At 42.6% G+C, this 23,920-nt stretch overlaps 1 protein-coding gene across 1 annotated transcript in view; it reads left to right on the top strand.

Moving 5' to 3' along the window:
• Nucleotides 1–23,920, top strand: part of ITGA2 (integrin subunit alpha 2) — a 125,444-nt gene that overhangs the window by 89,467 nt on the left and 12,057 nt on the right. The window contains exons 14-25 of the mRNA XM_040421263.1: nt 153–356; nt 1,644–1,774; nt 2,393–2,532; nt 4,444–4,598; nt 7,163–7,273; nt 7,943–8,025; nt 11,083–11,224; nt 11,666–11,758; nt 13,774–13,850; nt 15,788–15,871; nt 19,416–19,518; nt 22,904–23,014. Coding sequence (XP_040277197.1) covers nt 153–356; nt 1,644–1,774; nt 2,393–2,532; nt 4,444–4,598; nt 7,163–7,273; nt 7,943–8,025; nt 11,083–11,224; nt 11,666–11,758; nt 13,774–13,850; nt 15,788–15,871; nt 19,416–19,518; nt 22,904–23,014 — 1,434 coding nt within the window. The remainder of the gene's footprint in view (nt 1–152; nt 357–1,643; nt 1,775–2,392; nt 2,533–4,443; nt 4,599–7,162; nt 7,274–7,942; nt 8,026–11,082; nt 11,225–11,665; nt 11,759–13,773; nt 13,851–15,787; nt 15,872–19,415; nt 19,519–22,903; nt 23,015–23,920) is intronic.

Genomic DNA, 23,920 nt, shown 5'->3' with positions numbered 1-23,920 from the left:
GTAGATTCTCTTTTTTTCTGCACTGTATGATATAGTGAGAAAACTTGAAATTCTTACATTTGCTCACACTTTTGCAACCAGTCAGTTTATCTACAATGTATATTTTATTACATACCCTATTTTAAATCTTTGTTTGATCTTGTCTTGAACAGGGAATCTTACATCAGCGTGAAAACTTGGAAGGCCCTAATAGTGTAGAGAACACCAGGTTTGGAGCTGCCATAGCAGCACTTACGGATATAGATTTGGACGGATTTAATGATGTCATTGTTGGAGCACCCTTAGAAAACCAGAACAGTGGAGCAGTTTATATCTACAATGGCGATAAAACCACAATAAGAAAAAAATATTCCCAGGTAATCCCTGTTCTAGCATCAGATTTTATATTTTATTCCCAGAACTTGATATTACAGACAGAGCAGAGCTAAACCACTTCTCTGAAGTAGGTGCTAAGACTATGGCTGCCTGTAGCCACCACTAGGGGGAGCTCACTGCATAGGGATTAATTCAGCTGCTTTTCGACACAAGAACTGTTAAATCTCTATGCAGAGAGCTCCCCCAAGTGGTGACTACAGGCAGCCAAAGTTTAACAGTTATTTCTGAAAAGTAACCTGGGTAACTGTAATCAGGGTAACTGTAAAAGCATTATGACTCAATATAGAAGCAGTTTAATGCCGGACCCATGGGCCCTATAGCAGCCATGTATTCTACCTCTAGAATATGGCACACGATTGATATTTATAGGGGGATTACTTCTAGGGTGATAACAACATCTAGCCAAATATATTCCAGCTGATAATTATCTCATGCCCTTACTATGGAGCCACAGGGACCAGTGTGCGGCTCCATGGTGCTTCCATACAGCACTGCACTACAGGGGTAATGAAGAAGCATTGCTGATACCTACCTTTTTCTATAGAACTCAATATGTCTCTGTATACTATTTGAATATTATGGGGGCCCAATGTGGCCCCATATAACTTACCAGTGTACGAGAGCCCTTAATATGTGTGTCATACTGCCTGCTGATTGTAGTACCACATACTGTATACTGTATACGTACACTTATTCTAGTAATGATCTAGGTGGACTTTATGGGCCAGATTTATCATTAGCTCAAGTCAGAATAATGGAGTGAAAAAGTCGCACATTTTTGCGCAATCGCTTAAACTGCGCAAATATTTGCGACTTTTTTCTGCTCTGCACTATGCTCGCCAGTTTTCTGAAAGTGGGCGTGTTTTCTTATGTAAATGAATCTCTAGACAGATTTACTATTGCGACTATTTTAAAAGTCGCAAAAAAGTCGCAAAAAAATGCGCAATTTTACTCCAGTGAGGACCATGCTTATTTTATGAGACTTTTTAATAGAACATGGGACTTTTTTTGTAAAGACGTGCGACTTTTTCATAAAGATGTGCGACTTTTGTAAAGCTGCTTACTGACGGATAAACTGCTACCGTCAAACCACATTTATTACAGTCTTAAAGGGCCGATCAGAAATCTGACCTGGCTAAAACTGACTTTAGCCATATGTGAAAGTGGGGTGAGCTGTCAGAGTAATGATAAATCTGGCCCTATGTCTTTTTCTCAACCTTACCATGTAACGTGTTGATTGAAATGTTTACATTTTGTTCTATATGCAGAAAATTCTTGGTTCCTCGTTCACACCACCCCTGCAATTTTTTGGTCGATCACTTGACGGGTACAAGGATTTAAACGGAGATGCCATCCCAGACGTAACCGTCGGTGCCGATGAAAAAGTCGTTCAGTTTTGGTGAGTAGTCTAGTTGATTCAAATTGACGCAACAAAAGAATGGTCACATTTGTAGATTGTTTGAAGTAAGATCCTAAAACGTGTAGCTTTGTTGGTGTTAGTGAAAAATATCAACTTTTAAAGGTTGTTTGTTGTAGACTCTTTTACAGTTTACATGATCTGTATAAAATATGCAACTTTGTAAACACATAGGGGCGTATTTATTAAGACCAGCATTTTAGACGCCGGTCTTAATAAAGCCCCTGCGCTGGCGGTGTATCAGCCAAAGTTATGTAGAGGCGCCAGCCTCTCAATAACTTTGACGGATCTACCTCCAGTTCTAAATATAAGACAGCTTCCTAGATGTCTTACATTTAGACCATTTACTAGGCCAAAAACAGATGTAGATAATGGTAAATGATACGTGTCTGATGGCCCCCTTTCATGCCCCGCTCACTTTTTTAGACCTGGGGTAACGTCACTCCAGAACAGTTACGGTAAATAGTTATTGCGTGACAAATGCAAGCAGTTACTAAAACAGACAGGTCAGGAGAGGGGACAGGTCCTCTTTAAGTTATTTTTTCTTTTCTTTTATACTCATGTCTAATTATGTCATACGTGTTGACAATTTTCATCTAGGTCGCAGGGTATTGCAGATGTGTCTGTAAAGGTGACATTTACTCCAGATAAAATTGTGCTGTCAAATAAGAAAAGTGAAATTACTGTGAAAATTTGCTTCAATGCTCGCTTCAGACCTGCAAACTCCAGACAACGATTTGGTGATTATTATAATTTATTCAAATTTTTTAGATGTATATGAATGAAGTAACTTAGTTTGGCCATAATGGCTATACAGCACTTTTATACACTAACTGACTTCTTATAATAAAACACAAATACAGTCAATTTAAGCCTTGAAACGTGTCAACCCCCTTATCTCAGCAGAGAATTGGAGCAATGGAGCGAGGCGCAGCCAGTAGCGAAATGCATACTGACTTGGGGGGAAGTACGAAGGCAGGAAGGGGTTAATTTTATGGGATTCTCGGTGCTGTAGTCTGATTGGTGGTAAGGGGGGGGGGGGGGGGGGGCGGTATAAGTTAATTTCGCAGTCTGTATATAAAGGGTTACTGGGGGGGGCACGTGCATTAATGTCCAGGGTTAGACCTGCGAGTTGCCCTCCCACCTGACGGTAGTAGGGGCAGGTTAATGGAGGGTCCTGGAAGGCAATTCAATGTTTTAAACAGGTGCATGACACGTTGGAGCGTGCATCTCAGGAGGTCGGTAAGCCGACGGATGGGGCTCCTGTTGGGGGATAAAAGGCCTACAGGGGTTTATCGAGAGAGAATTTTGGAAGGTTTGGTGCCCTTGGGTCGGTGACTGCGGCCGAGGGTAAGGTAAAAAGTCAAGTGGAGATGGGGTGTGATGAACGCAGCTTGCTTGGGTTGCCTTCTAGGATCCTTTACACAGTGTTGGAATGTTATTGCACTTTAATTTTGTGTTATGTGTTCACTGTTATGTTTATCAGTGTTAAAAGTTGGAGGAGAATGTGGTGGTTTTTTTATAAACGGGCCGTTGCGGGCATTTATACCAAGAAGTCGGTTTCAGAGTATTAATTCCGGGGGGGGGGGGGGGGGGGCAGGAAGGGACGAACGTATTGGTGGGATTGGCGGGTAGTTGGCTGAGGTAATCTTACATCCCCAATAAGTCATATTCTTAGAGTAGTTGGCACTTCCCTTCCGACTTTCTTCTTGGAGGGTGATGTTCAGCAGGATGTGATAATAGGAACAAAGCAAAGTAGATTTATATGGACATTTGGTCCTTTCTGGGGCATGATGAAAGTGAAATAAAGAAAATGGATTAGCAAAAATACCGGGGTTGTCCCATCACCATGACCTCCATTACCCTCCTATTAACCATGGGACCTAAATTCTGGTTCTTGGCCAAAGACCAGTTCAGGCATGAATAATCCCACTTCATAAAGAGGATTAGGAGAACAGGCATAGGGGCCCATGGATCTGGGCAGCGGTGGGCATCACAAAACTTGGTCCCCCATTCCTTATGTAGCAATGTTATTGCCTGTCTGATTTCTTCCCCATTATGCCTCTGATCGAGCCAGATGTCCACATAAATCTATTTTACTTTGTTCTCGTGGTCATCCCCTGCTGATTAACACATCACCTGCCAAGAAAAACTTTGACAAGGAGATATTTTTAGAAGGGGTTTCAGAAGCAAGGCGTCTAGCCAACATCCTAAGCGCAGAAATATGGCTCTACCCTCATAGTTACCACACCATTGAGATCAAAGCAAGTTACAGAAACTTGTAAGCGCAGAGTTACAAAAAAACAAACTCTGGGAAGAACCCCCCTTCCCCAAGTACATCAGTGGTTGCTCCATCCGGAACCCCATCGGAATTTAGTTCTTCAATATACTGGATTGATAATGCAGAAGATGTTATTGATAGTATTTTATGATATGTCAGTAGGACATGTCATAAAACACTAATTATTGGGAGTCAGGTTGTGGGGATCTCCACTGATCCCACGATCGACCAGTTTTGGGTGGCCATAGAGAAGAGTCTGCAAATACCCAGTAACACTCTAAGATACATACAAAGGACATATATTATGTATAGGCTGTGACTATTGTAATATGTATTCTTGTCTTAATCCTGTTTTTGCTCTTCCTTCCAGTGGCCATAACTTACAATGCAACACTGGATGCTGATCTCATGTCATCAAGGGTGACGTCTAGAGGGCAGTTTAAAGAAATTGGAGACCGATTCATAACTAAGGCCATTGACATAGGCACAGAGGAAAGATGCTTTGAGCACATTTTCAATGTTCAGGTATGTTAAATTGCATTAAAGTGGGGAAGTAGGGAACCTATTGGCAAGATCATGCCAGCCTCATCACAAGCAGCATGACTTAGTGAAAGGTCAAACCATAATGGTTTGGATCATAGTACTGGTGAAGAAATCTATACCTACCTGCTCCCTATCTGTCCGTGGCTCCTAGGCTGTCTTCACTGAACTTCCACCTGACTGGCAACTTCCACACAGACTGCCCCACTGCAGCCAATAACTGGCCTCAGCAATGACTTGTCCCCAAGTGGCTAGGGAAAATGTCACTGCTGAGACCAGCCATTGACTGTAGCAGTGCAAATGACCTCTTCTGCACGGAAATTGACAGTCGAGGAACCAGACGTTCAGTGAAGACAGTCATGGAGCCGGAACGGAGTGTCAGGGAGTTGAGTATAGATCTCTTCTCTTCACAGATACCACTGAGGGGGGGGGAATAAAAAAAAAAAATAATCCTGGAAAACTTTTTAAAGGCTTATGTACAATGCTTTGATACCTTCTCAAACAGCTGATTAGCGGGGGTCCCAGGTATTGGATCAGATACTGATGATTAGTGTTGAACGAAGTTTAGAAAAATTCGATTCGGCTGCTTCGCCGAATTTCACAAAGACATTTGCTTAGTCACAAAGTGCATTTCTTTGTAAGTAGCGGGCGCAATGACAGGGAACAGCGATTGCGCTGACCCCCCCCCCCTCCGCGTCATTGAACCCCTCTGATGCCAAATTCAGCGCTAATTGCGAAATCTGAGAATAATAGTGAAGGCTTTCAGGGATTAATCTGGTAAAAAAAAAAAAGTAATACTCACCTTATCCTTTTGAGCGCAAAGAGGCCGCTGATTGAAGGCACCGCGTGAAATCTCGCTTGATGCCTGAGGACATAATCATGCTGGCCAGCGTGATGAAGTGCTATGTCACCCTGCATGAGATTTCATTCAGGATCTTCAATTAAGAAGGCTGCGGCGGCCTCTTCGCGAGGTGAATATGTCATTTTTTTTATTTTTATGCCATTTCAGGGAAAATTGATTCATTACAACGAAGCACGAGGAAATAGCGAATCAAATTTTTCCTAATATTCGGATCGAAGTCCACTTCGGATAATTCGCTCAATCCTACTATGTGGAGATCAATTAAAAAGTCTTTGAAAACCTTTTTCAATGCACCAAGGGGCAGAGCCTTTCCCCCCAGTGCATCTTAGCTTTCCGGTCCTGGCCATGCCCCTTGGTGCACTGACATCCTAATTTGCATAAAGAATCAGCCCCAGCAGACAGTTTTCTTAGTTTAGTAGGGTTGAACCTGCTGCCAAGTGTTCGTTAAGTAAAGCCTCTGCTATTTCATACCGCCATATTGTATATGAGGTTTCTGGTCACCTCTGTTTGCCGTGGTTGATGTCTTACCTCCTGAGCACAGACCCAGATTGCACGTGACTGACAGATGGATGTGGTCAGAGATGCGGGCCCTGATTGCTTTAGGCTACTTTCACACTCCGGCGGGGAAACAGCCTGCCGGATCCGTGCTAATGCTAGCTCACCGTGCCGCCGGAAGTCCGCTACCGGCCCCATTCACTTCAGGGGTCCAACACCGACACCCCCGCTGATCAGCTGGTTGAAGAGAAGGCGCGCACCGTGCCAGCACTACCTTCTCTTTGTTGGTAACCTGCTCACCGTTGCAACAGCAGCGGTGGGCAGGTGTAATTACACCTAAGCCATCCCATTCACTTCTATGGGATGGCTTGTTCCTATTCAAATGTACCATATACAGCAGGTAAACAAGGAAGAGAAGGCAACGCTGGCATGGTGCGCTTCTTCTCTTCAACCAGTTGATCGGCGGCGGTGCCAGGTGTTGGACCCCTGCCCATCTGATATTGGTCATCAATGAAAATAACTTGGACAACCCCTTTAATGTAGGGGGAAATGGATCCATCATCACAGACAACCCCTCTCCATATGTCCTGTTAGGGCATATGGTCAACCTTACAGGGGTTCCCTACTTGTGACCACCCTTATGAACCAGAATGAAGAACTGTTAACAAGCAGCGGCTCTTGCTCTGGCCAGGCTCAATCCATCCATTACCATTCAACTGGTCCCCTGTAATACTTCATTTCCCCTCTTAAAGGAGTTTTCCCATCTTGCTAATTCGTCCTCACCTGCAGCCAGCTCTGCTGTTCACCTTCTGGATTCATGCTTCTAAGGCTGATCACTGGCACATCATTAACAGATTAAACAGTGACCATTGTGATGGGATACCCCTTCAATGGTCACTGTAGGAGAGTTATTGGGACCTGCAGCAATCTGCTGATCATTCTTGGGGCTCTCATAGTAATGGGGTGAACTGTGATGAGACAAGCCCTTTAAATGGAACTGTGTGAACATATCCTTACTATACAGATTTGTCATTTAGGAGATTTGCAGGACATGTAAGTCATCACCCAGCTTTAACTTTAATTTACAGATATAGGAAATTTAGACATGACTCAACATACTGCATTGAAATTGTGTCTGTAAATAGCTGTAACTACTCTTATTCATGAAAGAATTGTATGTTCCTATTATCAGGAGACAGCAGACTCGGAGAACGCCCTGGCATTGCGCATTAACATTGCTGCCCAGAAACCAGATAGCAGCCCCGTCTTAAATCCTTATTCAACGGGCTCCAGTGAATGGTTTGTAAGTATAAGATAAGGAAAATATTAGTTATTAGAGTCATGTTCTCCCTACCAGACTTTCTAAAGCCACAACTTCTAGGTGGGTATGTCCTACAGATGGCAACAAGGGCTCCAAGGGGTTGCCACAGCTAATTAGTTTTCCCTTAAGAGCAGACTTCTGGTAGTCCACAATACAGATGAGATTACTGCTGGATGCAACCACAGAACCTGTCCGCCAGCTTTAAGGTGTAGCATCTGTGTAATAGTATTCTTCGCATAATGCCTAAAGGGTGTGTAAACTTCTGCAAACATTTCATTAAATCACCTATGCAACTCTATGTGTCTCCAGAGCTACAGAGTACAAAGCAATCTTCTCTGTATTTAGATTCTGCAGTCATTTTTTACCCCCTTCCATCTCTCCCCCCTATAATTACAAGAGGCAAAGGAAGTGGAGTAACACATGAATATAGGTTCAGACTACACGTAGGGTTTGTTTGTAGTCTGTAACCATGGAGACACATATGCTTGTATAGGTGCTGTAGACTGGAAAGGCATGAAGGAGATTAAGATGTAATACCACCAGACACAACCAGTGGACATTTAGTGCCACTGTTTCTTGAGACATTTTTTCTATCCTCATACAAACCCTAGAAGTGTCAAGATGCATTGTTCCTTTGCTTTTTTACAATAGATTCCCTTCCAAAAAGAATGTGGTGATGATGAAGTTTGTCATTCAGACCTTTCCTTACTAGTGGTACAGAAACCCAGTGACGTGTAAGTTAAGTTTTGTCTTTGTGCTATTCTAAAAATATCTGTAAGATGCCGACTTAGGGTTAAATCGGTGGGCACTCCTCCTACATAGCCCCCTGAGTAGTTTATGGCGGTATGACGGCCCCTCTTCTATTAACTATAAGCTCGCAATACACTGATGTATTATTGCATTGTGTAGCCTCATGTCATTGTAAATGCACAGTGTTTGTACCAGATCATTGAGGGATCCATCTGTGGGTTCTGATGATAGGGCCTAGCCGTATAACCCCATTTGAAAATGGTAGTGCTAGGGAATTCCAGCATATTCACAAAACTTACTTAAAGAGGACCTTTCACCTGGAAAAACATTGTGAACTAAGTATCCTGACATATACAGCGGCGCCCAGGGATCTCACTGCACTTACTATTATCCCTGGGCGCTGCTCCGTTCTCCCGTTATGCCCTCCGGTATCTTCGCTCAGTAAGTTATAGTAGGCGGAGACTGCCCTTGTTCTGTGGGCGTCTCCTTCTCCTAGGCTGTAGCGCTGGCCAATCGCAGCGCACAGCACACAGCATGGGAGGTTTTTTTCTCCCAGGCTGTGAGCTCTGCGATGCGATAGGCCAGCGCTACAGCCTAGGAGAAAGAGACGCCCACAGAACAAGGGCAGTCTCCGCCTACTATAACTTACTGAGAAAAGATACCGGAGGGCATAACGGGAGAACGGAGCGGCGCCCAGGGATAATAGTAAGTGCAGTGAGATCCCTGGGCGCCGCTGTATATGTCAGGATACTTAGTTCGCAATGTTTTTCCAGGTGAAAGGTCCTCTTTAATACTTAGACAGTGTGAACAGTCAAAAAATCTGCCAGATTCATACACTGCGTGCAGAATTATTAGGCAAATGAGTATTTTGACCACATCATCCTCTTTATGCATGTTGTCTTACTCCAAGCTGTATAGGCTCGAAAGCCTACTACCAATTAAGCATATTAGGTGATGTGCATCTCTGTAATGAGAAGGAGTGTGGTCTAATGACATCAACACCCTATATTAGGTGTGCATAATTATTAGGCAACTTCCTTTCCTTTGGCAAAATGGGTCAAAAGAAGGACTGGGCCAAGAAATATCTCAAGACTGATTTTTCTAAGGTTTTATGGACTGATGAAATGAGAGTGAGTCTTGATGGGCCAGATGGATGGGCCCGTGGCTGGATTGGTAAAGGGCAGAGAGCTCCAGTCCGACTCAGACGCCAGCAAGGTGGAGGTGGAGTACTGGTTTGGGCTGGTATCATCAAAGATGAGCTTGTGGGGCCTTTTCGGGTTGAGGATGGAGTCAAGCTCAACTCCCAGTCCTACTGCCAGTTTCTGGAAGACACCTTCTTCAAGCAGTGGTACAGGAAGAAGTCTGCATCCTTCAAGAAAAACATGATTTTCATGCAGGACAATGCTCCATCACACGCGTCCAAGTACTCCACAGCGTGGCTGGCAAGAAAGGGTATAAAAGAAGAAAATCTAATGACATGGCCTCCTTGTTCACCTGATCTGAACCCCATTGAGAACCTGTGGTCCATCATCAAATGTGAGATTTACAAGGAGGGAAAACAGTACACCTCTCTGAACAGTGTCTGGGAGGCTGTGGTTGCTGCTGCACGCAATGTTGATGGTGAACAGATCAAAACACTGACAGAATCCATGGATGGCAGGCTTTTGAGTGTCCTTGCAAAGAAAGGTGGCTATATTGGTCACTGATTTGTTTTTGTTTTGTTTTTGAATGTCAGAAATGTATATTTGTGAATGTTGAGATGTTATATTGGTTTCACTGGTAAAAATAAATAATTGAAATGGGTATATATTTGTTTTTTGTTAAGTTGCCTAATAATTATGCACAGTAATAGTCACCTGCACACACAGATATCCCCCTAAAATAGCTATAACTAAAAACAAACTAAAAACTACTTCCAAAAATATTCAGCTTTGATATTAATGAGTTTTTTGGGTTCATTGAGAACATGGTTGTTGTTCAATAATAAAATTAATCCTCAAAAATACAACTTGCCTAATAATTCTGCACTCCCTGTAGTTGCCAACTAATTTTCAGGGACAGTCACTGCAAATTCAGGCAGTCCAGGAATGAAATGGGTGGAATAATGTAAGCCCTGCCCATAAGGGGGAGGTCCCAGTTGGCCTCGGGTTCTTTCCTGAGGCCGGGCTTACATGCCTCAATTTACCAACTAAAATTTTGATGTCACGTACTTTCCTGTCCGTGCTCCCACAACAAGCCCAGGTTCTCTGTTGCAGCGATGCCGGTGCTGTCCCATAGCAAACAGTCTTGCTGACAGCAGGGCTGGTCAGCCAATCAGCATGCAGAGACACTGGGTAAATCAGGCTCTGAGTCCTTGGCTTGTTTAGAATTTTTCTTGAATATTGACTCTGTATGTGTGTTGTCTTCTGCTCCTTTCCTGGTTATCTGACACTCCCCATTTTCTTGTTTTATTCTGTGCACCTATTTAGTCTAGGGACCATCGCCCAGTTGACGGCCACTATTTAGGGAGGATCATTGAAGTAGGTAGGAACAGTGGTGCGGGTGGAACTTAGGTGCACTGTTCCCTACCTGACGTGACAGTTGATGTTAAAGTATGCAGATTTATCACAGTAGCTAATGCTGGATGAAAAGCTGGTACACTTTTAGACTTTCATGTCACCTATTGGTTTACTCTGCAACTGAATGTTGAGCCCCTTGGTGAATGAGGCTCTTTTTGGCTAACTTGCTTCATAAATGTCTAAAGTGAGATATCCTAAATTACACCAAAAATGGGCCAAAAAGTAAAAGTGGGCAACTGTGTTTGTTCCAATAGCTGTGGCTCCTACTACCAGCAGATTGTAGAGGTGCTGGGTGTCAGATCCCCACCGATCTGGTATTGATGCCCTATCCAAAGGATAGGTCATCAGTATCAAAGTCCTGGAAAGACCCTTTAACAGCAGAAGTAACTGAACTCTGCTATATCTTTACCCTATTACACTCCAATAAGCATGAATGAATGACTGCATACTGCCTTATAATTAGTGATACGTTTCTTCCTACAGGAAATTACCATACATCGTCAGTGACAAAAACAGACGGCTGATGTTCCAAGTAACATTGATGAATAAAAAGGAAAATGCATATAACACAAAACTGAGGGCACTTTTCTCAGAAAACCTATTCTTTGCATCTTCAACTTCTCCAGTAAGTTATTAGACAGAGGTTATATATACATTTGCACCCATTGTTATATTTTATTGTGTCAATGCATCTAAAATGAAGAAATGAAAACACTTTGCAAAAAAAGCCTTGATTAGAAATCTATTGTTTCTTGTCTACAGCTCCTATGCAGACTTTTGTGTATCCATGGTTACAGACTACAAACAAACCTAGTGTAGTCTGACCGTGCAGTGTTGTGTTAAACTACTTCCTCTGCCCCTCTCTTTTTGCTGACTGTAAATATGAAGGCACATCCATTTGTATGAGAGCAGCATAAACAATGCAGCATTATGCTGTACTTAAACTATTTTAGATGCATTGGAGAAATGTAAGTGAATTTATATGTCCATCCATGCGATCCTTTCAGAAATGGTAGACTGGGTACTTCATGCTTTGTGCATTCATTCTGTGCTACTTATTTTGCAGAGTGATGGAACAGAGGTTTTGTGTGAAGTTGGCAATACACAGGGAACCGTCAGCTGCTTAGTAGGATTCCCTGTTCTCAAGGACCAGCAAAAGGTAAAAGTACATTCCTAAAATGAACGTAAAGCCCTCCAGTAATAACTAAACAGTAAAATCCAAAAATTACACCTGATCAGATATATTTCTACATATTCTATATGTCAAACTTTTGCATGAGATGTGTTAGTTATAATATTTTTGAAATACGCCTGGTTGTCTAGAGTGGTTTAGTGATCAATACCTCATTGTTCTAGGGTATTGGAAGTGTTAAAGGGGTTATCCCATTATTAATGTAAAAAATGTAAATGAGAGATTATATAGTAAATGACAATACCTTTCTAACAAAGCTAGAACCAGCCCTGTACCTCACATGGATCCAGAGAACTCCATATTCATTGTTCTGCTAGATTTATACCAAACTGACAGCTCAAGGGGAGTGTCTTTTCTGCTGCAGCTAAGGGGGCGTGTCTCAGCTCTCCCTATCACAGCTCAGGAGGGAGTTGAAGGATAAAACTGAGCATGTGCGGCCTTGTCAGTGAGCCGGTCAAAGAAGTAAGAAAAAGAACAAACAGCAGGTGGCGCAATACAGATACATTTTATTGAATAACTCAGTGGCTATACAAAATCTTTAATTATATGCAATAACAAAAGTATTCAGATACAGGTGCTGCTTTGAAAACTGTAGAATATTTGTCATGGGACAACCCCTTTAACTGCTATAAAATTTTTGTAAAAACAGGTCAGAAAGGCTTAAAAAAAGTCATACTCAACAATTCCCCACCGCTCCCATTCCAATAGTTTGCTGGTTTCCCAAAAGTGACTGCTTAGCCAATCATCGGCTGAGGCAGGCAGTGTTATGGCCTGTAATTGGCTGAGCAGTCACATTTCCTGTGTTTAGAGAAACCAGGAAGTAAAGACCGATGCAGAACCCGGGAAGTGTTGGGAAATCAATGAGGTGACTACTTTCTAACCCTTTTTCGAAAATATACAGGCTTGTGTCAAGGGTGTTATGAGTTAGTATCTAATATTCCTGGAGTTGGGGGGTTAACATGTAATAGGATACAATATTCCTGATGGTTTAGGATTCTGTATAGGTTAATGGTGGTGGTCTAGACCAGGACAGTCTACAGTGCCTATAAATTAATTTATTTCAATCAAAATGGGCCCAGATCTCTTTAAAAGTGTTTGAACTTCTTATGATATAGAGCTACATATTCCGCGCCACTACGTCACACATTCATCTAGTTAAATGATTTAACCTGTGACTACAGCCGCCCCTAGGGGGAGCTAACTACATAGGGAATTTATAACGCTCCTATTTATTTAAATTAAAAATCATTATGCCCTCCTCAAGTGGTGGTAGAAAAAATTCTATCATTTAACTCAATGTTTGTACTTAAATGGCTCAGAAAGGATTATGGGTACTAGAAAGCCCTCACTCCACCAAGTGCGAACCCTTCCTGTACTTCAGTTATATCCATAAACTAAGTCATATTTGTTCACGACATCTATATTTGCATTCTGAGTGGTCGCCTAACTGGCCCAGAGTCTCAACTGACAAATCTCCGTAGCTGTACATAGAATGCAATGTGTATGGTGCATACAGCTGTTGCAAAACTACAACTTCCATCATGCTGGGTCAGCCCACTGCCATCAGGGCATTGCAGTTTTACAACACCTGGTGGGCCACACATTTAATATCCCTTGTGTACAGAGTGACATATTTGTAATGTGAAACTCCTTGGCCCCAGTGATAAAAACCTCAGCAGATTTAATTTATGATGTAGAGGGATCTGGTCAGGTTCTAGGACCCAAGTGCTGCTGTAACAATACGTGCCTACAGTCCAGATTTTGCAAGGACAATCCTGGGAATCAGTCCACAAAAAAGGGTGGGGTCTATGGGGGATGTTACTGGGTAGTCCCGGTGGTGGGGCTTAAATGTCCCGTTTTTTGCTATCCAAAATGCTGACAAGTATGCATAGCTTTTGCACCCGTTATAGCTACAACCCTGATAATACAACTGCACAGGTTTCTTATGACCAGTGTGTCCTGACGGCTTATCTCATTTCTAGGTTACATTCGATATTGGATTTGATTTCAACCTCAAGTATCTTCATGATAAAGCTTACATCTACTTCCAGGCTACAAGGTACAGTCTTCCTGAGGGTTGATATTGATGCAGACAGTAGAGATATTTCAAGTGCTTGTCCAGGATTAGAAAATAGGATCTGCTTTTAATCTAGAAAGAACACCACTCGTAGCCATGCGCTGTATTTGTACTGCAGCTCGGTGTCATTTGCTTGGCAGGGAATCCGCTGCAATACCAAGCACAGCCCTTGGGAAGAGTGGAGCTTTTTTTTTTTTCTTCTACAGTCAGGTCCATAAATATTGGGACATCTACACAATTTTATCATTTTTAGGTCTATACACCACCACAATGGATTTGAAATGAAACAAACAAGATGTGCTTTAACTGCAGACTGCCAGCTTTAATTTGAGGGTATTTACATCCAAATCAGGTGAACGGTGTAGGAATTACAACAGTTTGCATATGTGCTTCCCACTTGTTAAGGGACCAAAAGTAATGGGACACAATAATAATCATAAATCAAACTTTCACTTTTTAATACTTGGTTGCAAATCCTTTGCAGTCAATTACAGCCTGAAGTCTGGAACGCATAGACATCACCAGATGCTGGGTTTCATCCCTGGTGATGCTCTGCCAGGCCTCTACTGCAACTGTCGTCAGTTCCTGCTTTTCTTGGGGCATTTTCCCATCAGTTTTGTCTTCAGCAAGTGAAATGCATGCTCAATCGGTTCAGCTGAGGTGATTTACTTGGCCATTGCTTAACATTCCACTTCTTTCCTTTAAAAAACTCTGGTTGCTTTTGCAGTATGCTTTTGGTCATTGTCCATCTGCACTGTGAAGCTCTGTCCAATGAGTTCTGAAGCATTTGGCTGAATATGAGCAGATAATATTGCCCGAAACACTTCAGAATTCATCCTGCTGCTTTTGTCAGCAGTCACATCATCAATAAATAAAAGAGAACCAGTTCCATTGGCAGCCATACATGCCCACGCAATGACACTACCACCACCATGCTTCACTGATGAGGTCATATGCTTAGGATCATTAGCAGTTCCATTACTTCTCTATACTCTTCTCTTCCCATCACTCTGGTACAAGTTGATCTTGGTCTCATCTGTCCATAGGATGTTGTTCCAGAACTGTGAAGGCTTTTTTAGATGTCGTTTGGCAAACTCTAATCTGGCCTTCCTGTTTTTGAGGCTCACCAATGGTTTACATCTTGTGGTGAACCCTCTGTATTCACTCTGGTGAAGTCTTCTCTTGATTGTTGACTTTGACACACATACACCTACCTCCTGAAGAGTGTTCTTGATCTGGCCAACTGTTGTGAACGGTGTTTTCTTCACCAGGGAAAGAATACTTCGGTCATCTACCACAGTTGTTTTCTGTAGTCTTCTGGGTCTTTTGGTGTTGCTGAGCTCACTGGTGCATTCCTTCTTTTTAAGAATGTTCCAAACAGTTGTTTTGGCCACGCCTAATGTTTTTGCTATCTCTCTGATGGGTTTGTTTTGTTTTTTCAGCCTAATGATGGCTTACTTCACTGATAGTGACAGCTCTTTGGATCTCATCTTGAGAGTTGACAGCAACAGATTCCAAATGCAAATAGCACACTTGAAATGAACTTTGGACCTTTTATCTGCTCATTTTAATTGGGATAATGAGGGAATAACACACACCTGGCCATGGAACGGCTAAGAAGCCAATTGTCCCATTACTTTTGGTCCCTTAACAAGTGTTAGGCACATATGCAAACTGTTGTAATTCCTACACCGTTGACCTGATTTGGATGTAAATACCCTCAAATTAAAGCTGTCAGTCTGCCGTTAAAGCACATCTTGTTCGTTTCATTTCAAATCCATTGTGGTGGTGTATAGAGCCAAAAATGTTAGAATTGTGTTGATGTCCCAATATTTATGGACCTGACTGTATGTTTGGACATCACTTTTAAATGTATTATTCCATCTAAATACAGTAACTCAAACTTTATTTTATTACAGTGAAAGTTATGAAGATTTTGAGCAGGACAATGCAGTGAATGTATCAATCCCTGTAAAGTATGACACAGAGATGCACTTCACAAGGTATAGTTCTTATATATCCTGAATGTTGTACAGACATGTCCTTCCTTATCTTTCCTCTTGGCTTAGTATATCCCAAGATGTGTGGTTCAAGATAAACAGCTTTTTGAAACATGATTTTGTGATACTGTGTCACAAGATGTCTATCCTATATACGTGCCTATTAATGGCCACCAAATCGTTGTGATGTGTATTGCCAGGCTCCTATTATTTCCTGGTGGGAGTAAAGAATTGTGTATGCCGATATCCAACACGCCTGATCCTTCTTTCCCTGACATCTGCCATTGGATGACCAGTCTGCAGACCCCCATACACATTGGATGGTTAGCTAGTCCAGCTAAGCCCCATTAATTTCAATGCAACAGATCTGCAATATCAGATGCAACCATGGACAGTTGTGGCACCTTTTCTGGAAGTTTCTTTAATCCTAGGTCATCCCTTTAAGAATTATAGCTGGGCTTTACTCCCCCCCCCCCCCTCTTCACCGGGCACAGATTTAGTTTTCTGCTTTAGCCCTTGGTCAAGGCCAAGTGGCTCGTAAGCACACTCTGTAGCGCCCAGGACTCATGTCCCACCGCCTCCGCCTCTTCCAGCTATGCCCCTGCAACCAAACTCAACTTCAGTTGGCCTCTCAGTCAGTAGACAAGAAACATGAGAAGATAGCCCAAGAAATCATACAGCTTCAGGTGAAAAAAAACAAGCAAGGCAAGTAGGCAGGACAAAAAGGATTATAGGTTCTGAGGAAGATATCTACTGAGGTCAGGGGCTAATTTGTCACAGATGGCGCGAGCCATATTTATAAGACGTGCACCATTATTTTTCAGATTGATGACAATAGGTGTTACTTTGGAATAGTATAAGCATGACACCATTTAAGAGAAATGTATCATTATCATTAAAGGGGTTGTCCGGGTTCAGAGCTGAACCCAGACATCCCTCCATTTTCACCCAGGCAGCCCCCCTGACTTGAGCATCGGAGCAGTTCAAGCTCCGATGCTCTCCTTTGCCCTGTGCTAAATCGCGCAGGGCAAAGGCATTTTTTGGAGATCCGGTGACATACCGGGGCTCTCCATGGGGCTGCCAGGAACCCCGGTGATGTCACCAGCACTGATGGGCGGGCTTTAGCGCTGTCCTAGCTAGTAAAGCCCGCCCATCAGAGCCGGTGATGTCACCGAACACACTGCCGTGCGGAAGTTTCCGCCCGGCAGTGTATTATTGAAAACAAAAGAACGCGTGCCCTGCGCGATCTAGTGCAGGGCAAGGGAGCGCATCGGAGCATGAGATGCTCCGATGCTAGCCTCAGGGGGGCTGCCTGGGTAAAAATAAGGGTATGTCCGGGTTCAGCTCTGAACCCGGACAACCCCTTTAAGAATTGTCTTATGAAAACCACTACAGAAGTCTACGTAAAGCTGATGTATGGTAATGTGTAACACACTGACAAAGGCTGTGAAGGGCCCTTTCAAATCCCAGCGCCTAAACATGGGTTTGGAGTATAATGGGTGCATCAATCTACAGACAACATGACAGAATATGAAAGGATTTTCTAGTTTGCATCAACATCCTTTAAAACAATCATTAATGAAGGCTGTTGTACTTTTGTAATGTATTTCTTTTACATTATTGCTCCTTTCTTATGTTCTGGGCTGTAGTCACACAACTATGTCCATAAATCTGTTTCTTATTTCCTGTGATGTTATGTCCATAGGAGGTTTCTATGTAACTGGCTGGGTGGGCAAAACTATAAACTAGCTGGGCATTGTTAGGGATGGCGCTGGAGCTGTGGCAGAAAAAGAAGTGCATCATGAGTTTGGTTGGATACAGCAACTGAAAGTGCTACCTACAGGATGGAAACTAACCAGAATCATTGGTTTGCATGGTGAAAACGGGTCAGGAGGGTACAAAATAGTTCATAATTGAAGGCAATGTACATCTTTGGGGGCAATTTTTTTTATTGCATTGTACTCATTTTGAGCTAAAAAAAAAATTTCAGTTGGTCTTTATTAAAAATATGGAGCCCTTTGTCTGTACAGAGCTGACATTCTCTCTTTTGCATCAGTTGGGGAGCTGACGGACTCTTTATCTCTGCTCTCTGACATTATAAACACTCCTTACTGATAAGAATGTGGCTTAAATAAATGTTTATGCCCTCTTAGTAGTTTAGAGATAAGGTTTATTAGTTGACCGGCACAAAGTGAAAGTAAAAAGTAATATTCCCACAGTTAAAAAACAGTTGACCCTCTGTGACAGAATGACTCAATACTTCTGATAAAGGCCAATTGAAAATATGATTTTTAGCCAAAAATGAGTAAATTGCAATCATAAACAAAAATTACCTTCAAAGGTGTCCATAGCCTTTAAAATATACATGAGGTAAGCAACTACATGAGCATATCTGTTAAAAACCATAGTAATCCTGGAAAACCCCTTTAAGCGGCAACTTAAGCTACATCGTAGCATAAAGGTGATATCATTAACAACTTCTAAATGGATATTTGTGATTTAGCACAATAAGGCCTCATTCACACATCAGTGTTCGGTCAGTGATTTCACAGAACAGGTGCAGATCTTTCCCTTAGGCCCCATGTACACGGCCGTTGCTATATTGCATCCTGCAAATATGCGGGCACCGGCCGTGTGCTCCCCGCATCATGGATTCGGACCCACTCACTTGAATAAGTCTGGCATCCGGAGCCACTCACTTGAATGGGTCCGCAATTTGCAGCTGAGGTGCGGAATGGAGGCACGGAACCCCTCGGAAGCACTACAGAGTGCTTCCATGGTGTTTCTGTCCGTGCCTACGCACCGCAAAAAAATAGAACATGTTCTATTTTTTGTGGTGCGGACGGATCATGGACCCATTCAAGTTGAATGGGTCTCGATCCGTCTCGGCCCGCCGCACTGACGTTTCCCGCGCATTGGGGACCGCAAATTGCGGCCGTGTGCATGAGGCCTTATACCTTATGTCTGTGGAGGCTCCAGTCCTGGTTTTGGCTCACAATCACTGATGAAAATCAGTGACCAAAACACTGACGTGTGAATGAGGCATAAGAATTGTCACAAGCAGTAACTGATTGGCTCCAAATCATGTTCAGTGTTGCCTTCTGCTTTACAAGCCATTACTGTGTTCAAGGGGTCACCTGAGAGCCTTCTGCTGTTAGTTTCTAGACACAGTAGAGAAATGCATGGAACATTTGCTCTCTAAAATCTCGTCATAGCAGTCCCCCTTGTGTCTTATGCCACCGGTATTTATGAGCAATGAATTAGCTCAGTCTCTTCCATGTCCATTAGACAATAGGAAGCTCCTATGAAGATATGAATGCCCCTTTCCTTACCTGCTGTGTTCCTGTGCAGATCTACAGGTTGGACATATGACCTGTTTGGTATATGTGGGCTATGTGCATTATTACAGCCTGGCCTCATTATTGAATAGAACTACGTTGCTATACTGGACACAACCCATGGACAAGAGCGGTGCTGTATACATCTCATATATGCTCTAACATTTTATGATGTATATAAGGACACATCTCATTGTGTTTATTACTAGGTCAACAAGCATAAACTTTTTTGAGGTTTTTCCTGGGGCTAGTGTTCAATCAACCATAAATCATGTTGGAGAAATTGGTCCAGAATATAACTTCACTATAAAGGTAAATATGATCATGTTTCCCTTGACTTCACTCTTTAGGTTTATGTTATTAATCTGAAGTGTCACAGATGATTGTAGAAATATACAAATTGTTATTATCTTTCAAATTAAATAAAGAAGTAAAGTAAAGCCCCACTCTGGAGGAACATCAGAAATTATATTATATGTCTTTTGCAGTTCTTCTACAAATCGTTCTGATTATAGCCCTGTTAGAGCTCATGCACATGGTAGTATCATGGATACATTTTATAAAGATCCAAAATACACTCATATAAGTATATGAACCCATACTGTGTTGATATACTGTACATCTCTGTTTCATGAAGATGGTATATCACAGAGGATCTCTGTGGTGCCATAGGAGTCTGTGTTCTACCACGTGCATGAAGAGAACAGTAAAGAATACAACCCTTCTGGGTCAACGGCACAGTGGTGTTTTAGGGATTGAAAGCTGTTTTGTCAGAGACCTCCTTCAATGTATGACCTGCTGAGGGAATCTGTCACTAGCATATTAGCAATAATTTTTTTTAATGAATCTATGTGTAGTAAAGTACCTTATTTCCATATGTCTTGTTCTTTTTATTCTGTGTCTTGTCATTTCTTAAAAAAAACGCTTTTTATGATATTCAAATGAAGCTGTAAGGAGCCCAGAGGGGCGTTATTCTTTGTCCACGGTGCCCAGGAACGCCCCTCTGAAGTGCCGTGCCCGCCTAAATTTTAAAACTAAGAACTCCTCCAAGATCGCCTAAATCGCCTCCCAGAGGCGAGGCTAAGTGTTCCCCCCCCCCCAACACCCCCGATCCTCCTCTCGCCCGCATCCGAAATCCCACGCAGGCGCAGTGCCGGCGATTTATGTGGGGGGGGGGGGGGGGGGTTTCACATGTTTTAGCACATTATTTCAACCCTCAACCATATATAATATAAAAAGATGTGGGAGCTATTTATATCATATATGTTTGAGGGTTTTATTTGTGTGTGTGTGGGGGGGGGGGGGTATAGGATCATATGGCCATATATTATATTGATATGTAACTAGTGTAGGACAATAAATATACGTTGGTGTATAGTGGTAGTTATTAAAAACATTTTTTCCATCTCTACCTATACAGACTCAAATCCTCTGGTTGACGTCGGGACAGGGGACAGCCCCTTCAGCTTCCAGCTGGCTGAGGAAACAGCGAACACGTCACTGGGATCGGCGCATGCCCAGTGACGCTGTTGAAGCTGTTGCCCTCAGTCGTCTTATCATCGCGCAGGCGCAGGCAATCGCCGGCACTGCGCCTGTGCGGGATTTCGGATGCAGGCGAGAGGAGGATCGGGGGTGTTTGCCGCAGAGCGCGGCACTGGGGGGGGGGGGAGCACTTAGCCTCGCCTCTGGGAGGCGATTTAGGCGATCTTGGAGGAGTTCTTAGTTTTCAAATTTAGGCGGGCACGGCACTTCAGAGGGGCGTTCCTGGGCACCGTGGACAAAGAATAACGCCCCTCTGGGCTCCTTACAGCTTCATTTGAATATCATAAAAAGCGTTTTTTTGAAGAAATGACAAGACACAGAATAAAAAGAACAAGACATATGGAAATAGGGTACTTTATTACACATGGATTCATGAAAAAAATTTTTTTGCTAATATGCTAGTGACAGATTCCCTTTAAGTGAGAAAACAATGTGGCCTTGCAAGATCACGCTGTACAGTAGTGCCCCCTCTGACACTGTCTGTCCCGATTGGACAGGGTCAGAGCAATGAAGATGACTCCCACTTGGGAGAAGAGTCCTGGTGGCCTCTCCCTTGGCTATCTACTGCCACAGTAATGACCCTGTCAACTGGAAAACTGGGAGAGTGTAGAAAAAAATAAAAAAAGGAAAAATGAAACCATTTCCACATGGAAACTGAGCCAAGAAGGGACATGTCCTTTCTTAGCGCAGTTCAGAAATCCGCAAGGAAAAAATCCACAACCATATGAACGTCAGCATCAATTCCCATTGAAAACAGTGAGCGGATGATTGCGTGCACAAAATGGTCATTAGAGCTCTGCAGGAAACAACAAGTTTTAATTCTTCTAAAGGTATATTAAGAAATGAATCACTTTTTTAGACCTGAAACTGACATGTTAAAAAATTATTGGTTTACTGACCAGTGAAATTGTCACCTGTCTCATTTTCAATGTGTCTAGCAGACCGTCTATTTAGAGAATAGGGTTTTAGTGGAAATATGTGACTTGGCAGCAAACAGGAAGAATGGAACTAAGAAAAGGAAAAATAGAGAATTTCTAGATTTTTGTTCCAGCCTGGTGCTCGTCATTACAGAATGTGCTGGGATAAGTGTAAAGTACAGGGTAATGGGTATGATATTGAAAAATGAACTTACTAATTGAACCAAATATGCATGCAGAATCCAAATGATACATATGGTTTTATGTATTATTACAAATTGTGAATTTACCTGTGAACCAAATCTGATAATAGAATGTATGTATCAGATTTGTCCTGTAAATCCTACCATCAAGGTGCATTGCAAACCTCTGTGTGAACCTCTGTGAGGTACAGTATGGGCCCATAGAATTCGGTGGACGCTGTATCGTACAGATGCACATCACATGCACACAAACCAATTTTGTTTCCATGTCCATTCAGTTTTTTTCGCGGCCCGTAAGCGGAACCATTCACTTCAATGGGTCCGCAAAAAAAACTGAAATGACTCTGTGTGCATTCCGTTTCCATTTGTCTGCATGGCCGTTCTGCAAAAGAGATAGAACATGTCTTATTCTTATCCATTTTGCGGACAAGGAAAGGCATTGTTACAATCGATCCGTAAAAAAAAAAGGGATGTAATATGGATGTCACACGGACGTCATCTGTATTTTTACCACTAAATACATACGGTCGTGTGCATGAGCCCCAAGGATGATATAAAAGATTTTTTTTCTGAATTTAAAAATATGGCTGTACCTTTTTCTAGTAACAGCTCCACTGTTGTCCACGAGATATATCTGGTGTTGCAGCCAAGCCTCATTTAATTGAATGGAGTTGAGCTGCAGTACCAGTCACAGCCAATTGACAACAGTGGCACTGTTTCTGGTGAGTTGTTTCTATGCATTGATCCATATCTAAATTCTGAGCGAAAAGGTAGAAAGTGTCATGGGACCGCAGAAGATCTTCACATAGGTCACCTGTAATTTCATTCTCCATTACTGATGATGTGTCCTGCAGTAGATACTAGGACATAGAAATGTCAAATAATAATCTACAGCCAGTTCTGGTATGTTATTGAAGATGTTGGTTTGGTTATAAACTCCCCTAATGTTTTATAGCATGGACAAATCTGAGGTCTGCACGCCTCTTTTGAATGGGCTCTTTGATCAGGTATTGACTTTTGTCTGTGTTACTCTAGATCAGTACTGGGACCATTCCAGTGACATCGGCGTTTGTAACTGTGAACATGCCAGAATTCACAAAAGGAGGCAACCCCTTAATGTACATCACAGATATTCAAACAGACCAGGTAAGGTGAAGAAAAAAAATCCTAACTTTTCTTGGATTCCTAAAATGATGTGGAGTGTACAGTAGGTATCACTCCTATAATACATTAGTCTTTTCTGCCACATTAGTATTTAGAGGGATTATCCCATGAATAATGTAAAAAATGAAAATCATACATAATCTTGTACATATAGCAAGTATGGGGGGGCACTCTCAAAAGGGAACCACAAGGCGGTAACAGTGATAATACACTTTATTGTATTAAAATATTAAGAACATACCCCTAAAAGTCATATAAAATACATATACCACATGTACAAAATCAGCGTATGACCCACACTCAGTCTCTGCGCCAAAGCGTCAAATAATCGCAATAGAACCGCGTGCGGCAAAATTCCACTCAGGGAAATAATATAATATTGTCACCAGCTCTGTGATCGACTATCGGTGGATAGATGGGCCAGCAATAATGTGCTGCTTGGATGTGAAAGTCCAATCTACCCCTTCACTGTCCAGTTCACTAATATAGCAAAGAACAAGTCCAGTTCATACTCCCAAACACTTGCGGTATAGCGCCCACAATGGTGGGTTAGACCTCACTTGCCTCCACACAATCAGCAGTGCTCAGAATCGAGCCCGGTCTTACCCGTCTTCACTGCCTCATCCGCAGCGTAGATCCAGGCGGCCGCTCACCACACAGCGTCTCACGTGGTGTGCTCGGCCTGTACGTGGCGTCCCACGTGACCTGGTTGCCTTGGGGACCGGATATGCGCTCGTATAACGTAGATGTTGAGCGACTGCTTTCGAATCCGTGCAGGATACTTTGTTTGCTTTACTTCTTATGTTGCCGGCTTCTTCTTTCTTTAGATGAATCCCCGCTCACTCTAAACCGCCAGACGCGTTTCAGGGTCCTACACCCCTTCCTCAG

The sequence above is a fragment of the Bufo bufo genome, chromosome 2 (genome assembly GCF_905171765.1).
Source record: "Bufo bufo chromosome 2, aBufBuf1.1, whole genome shotgun sequence".
Taxonomy (NCBI): Eukaryota; Metazoa; Chordata; class Amphibia; order Anura; family Bufonidae; genus Bufo; species Bufo bufo.
Note: the sequence above shows the minus strand (reverse complement) of the source record. Positions and strands in the feature narration are given on the sequence as shown.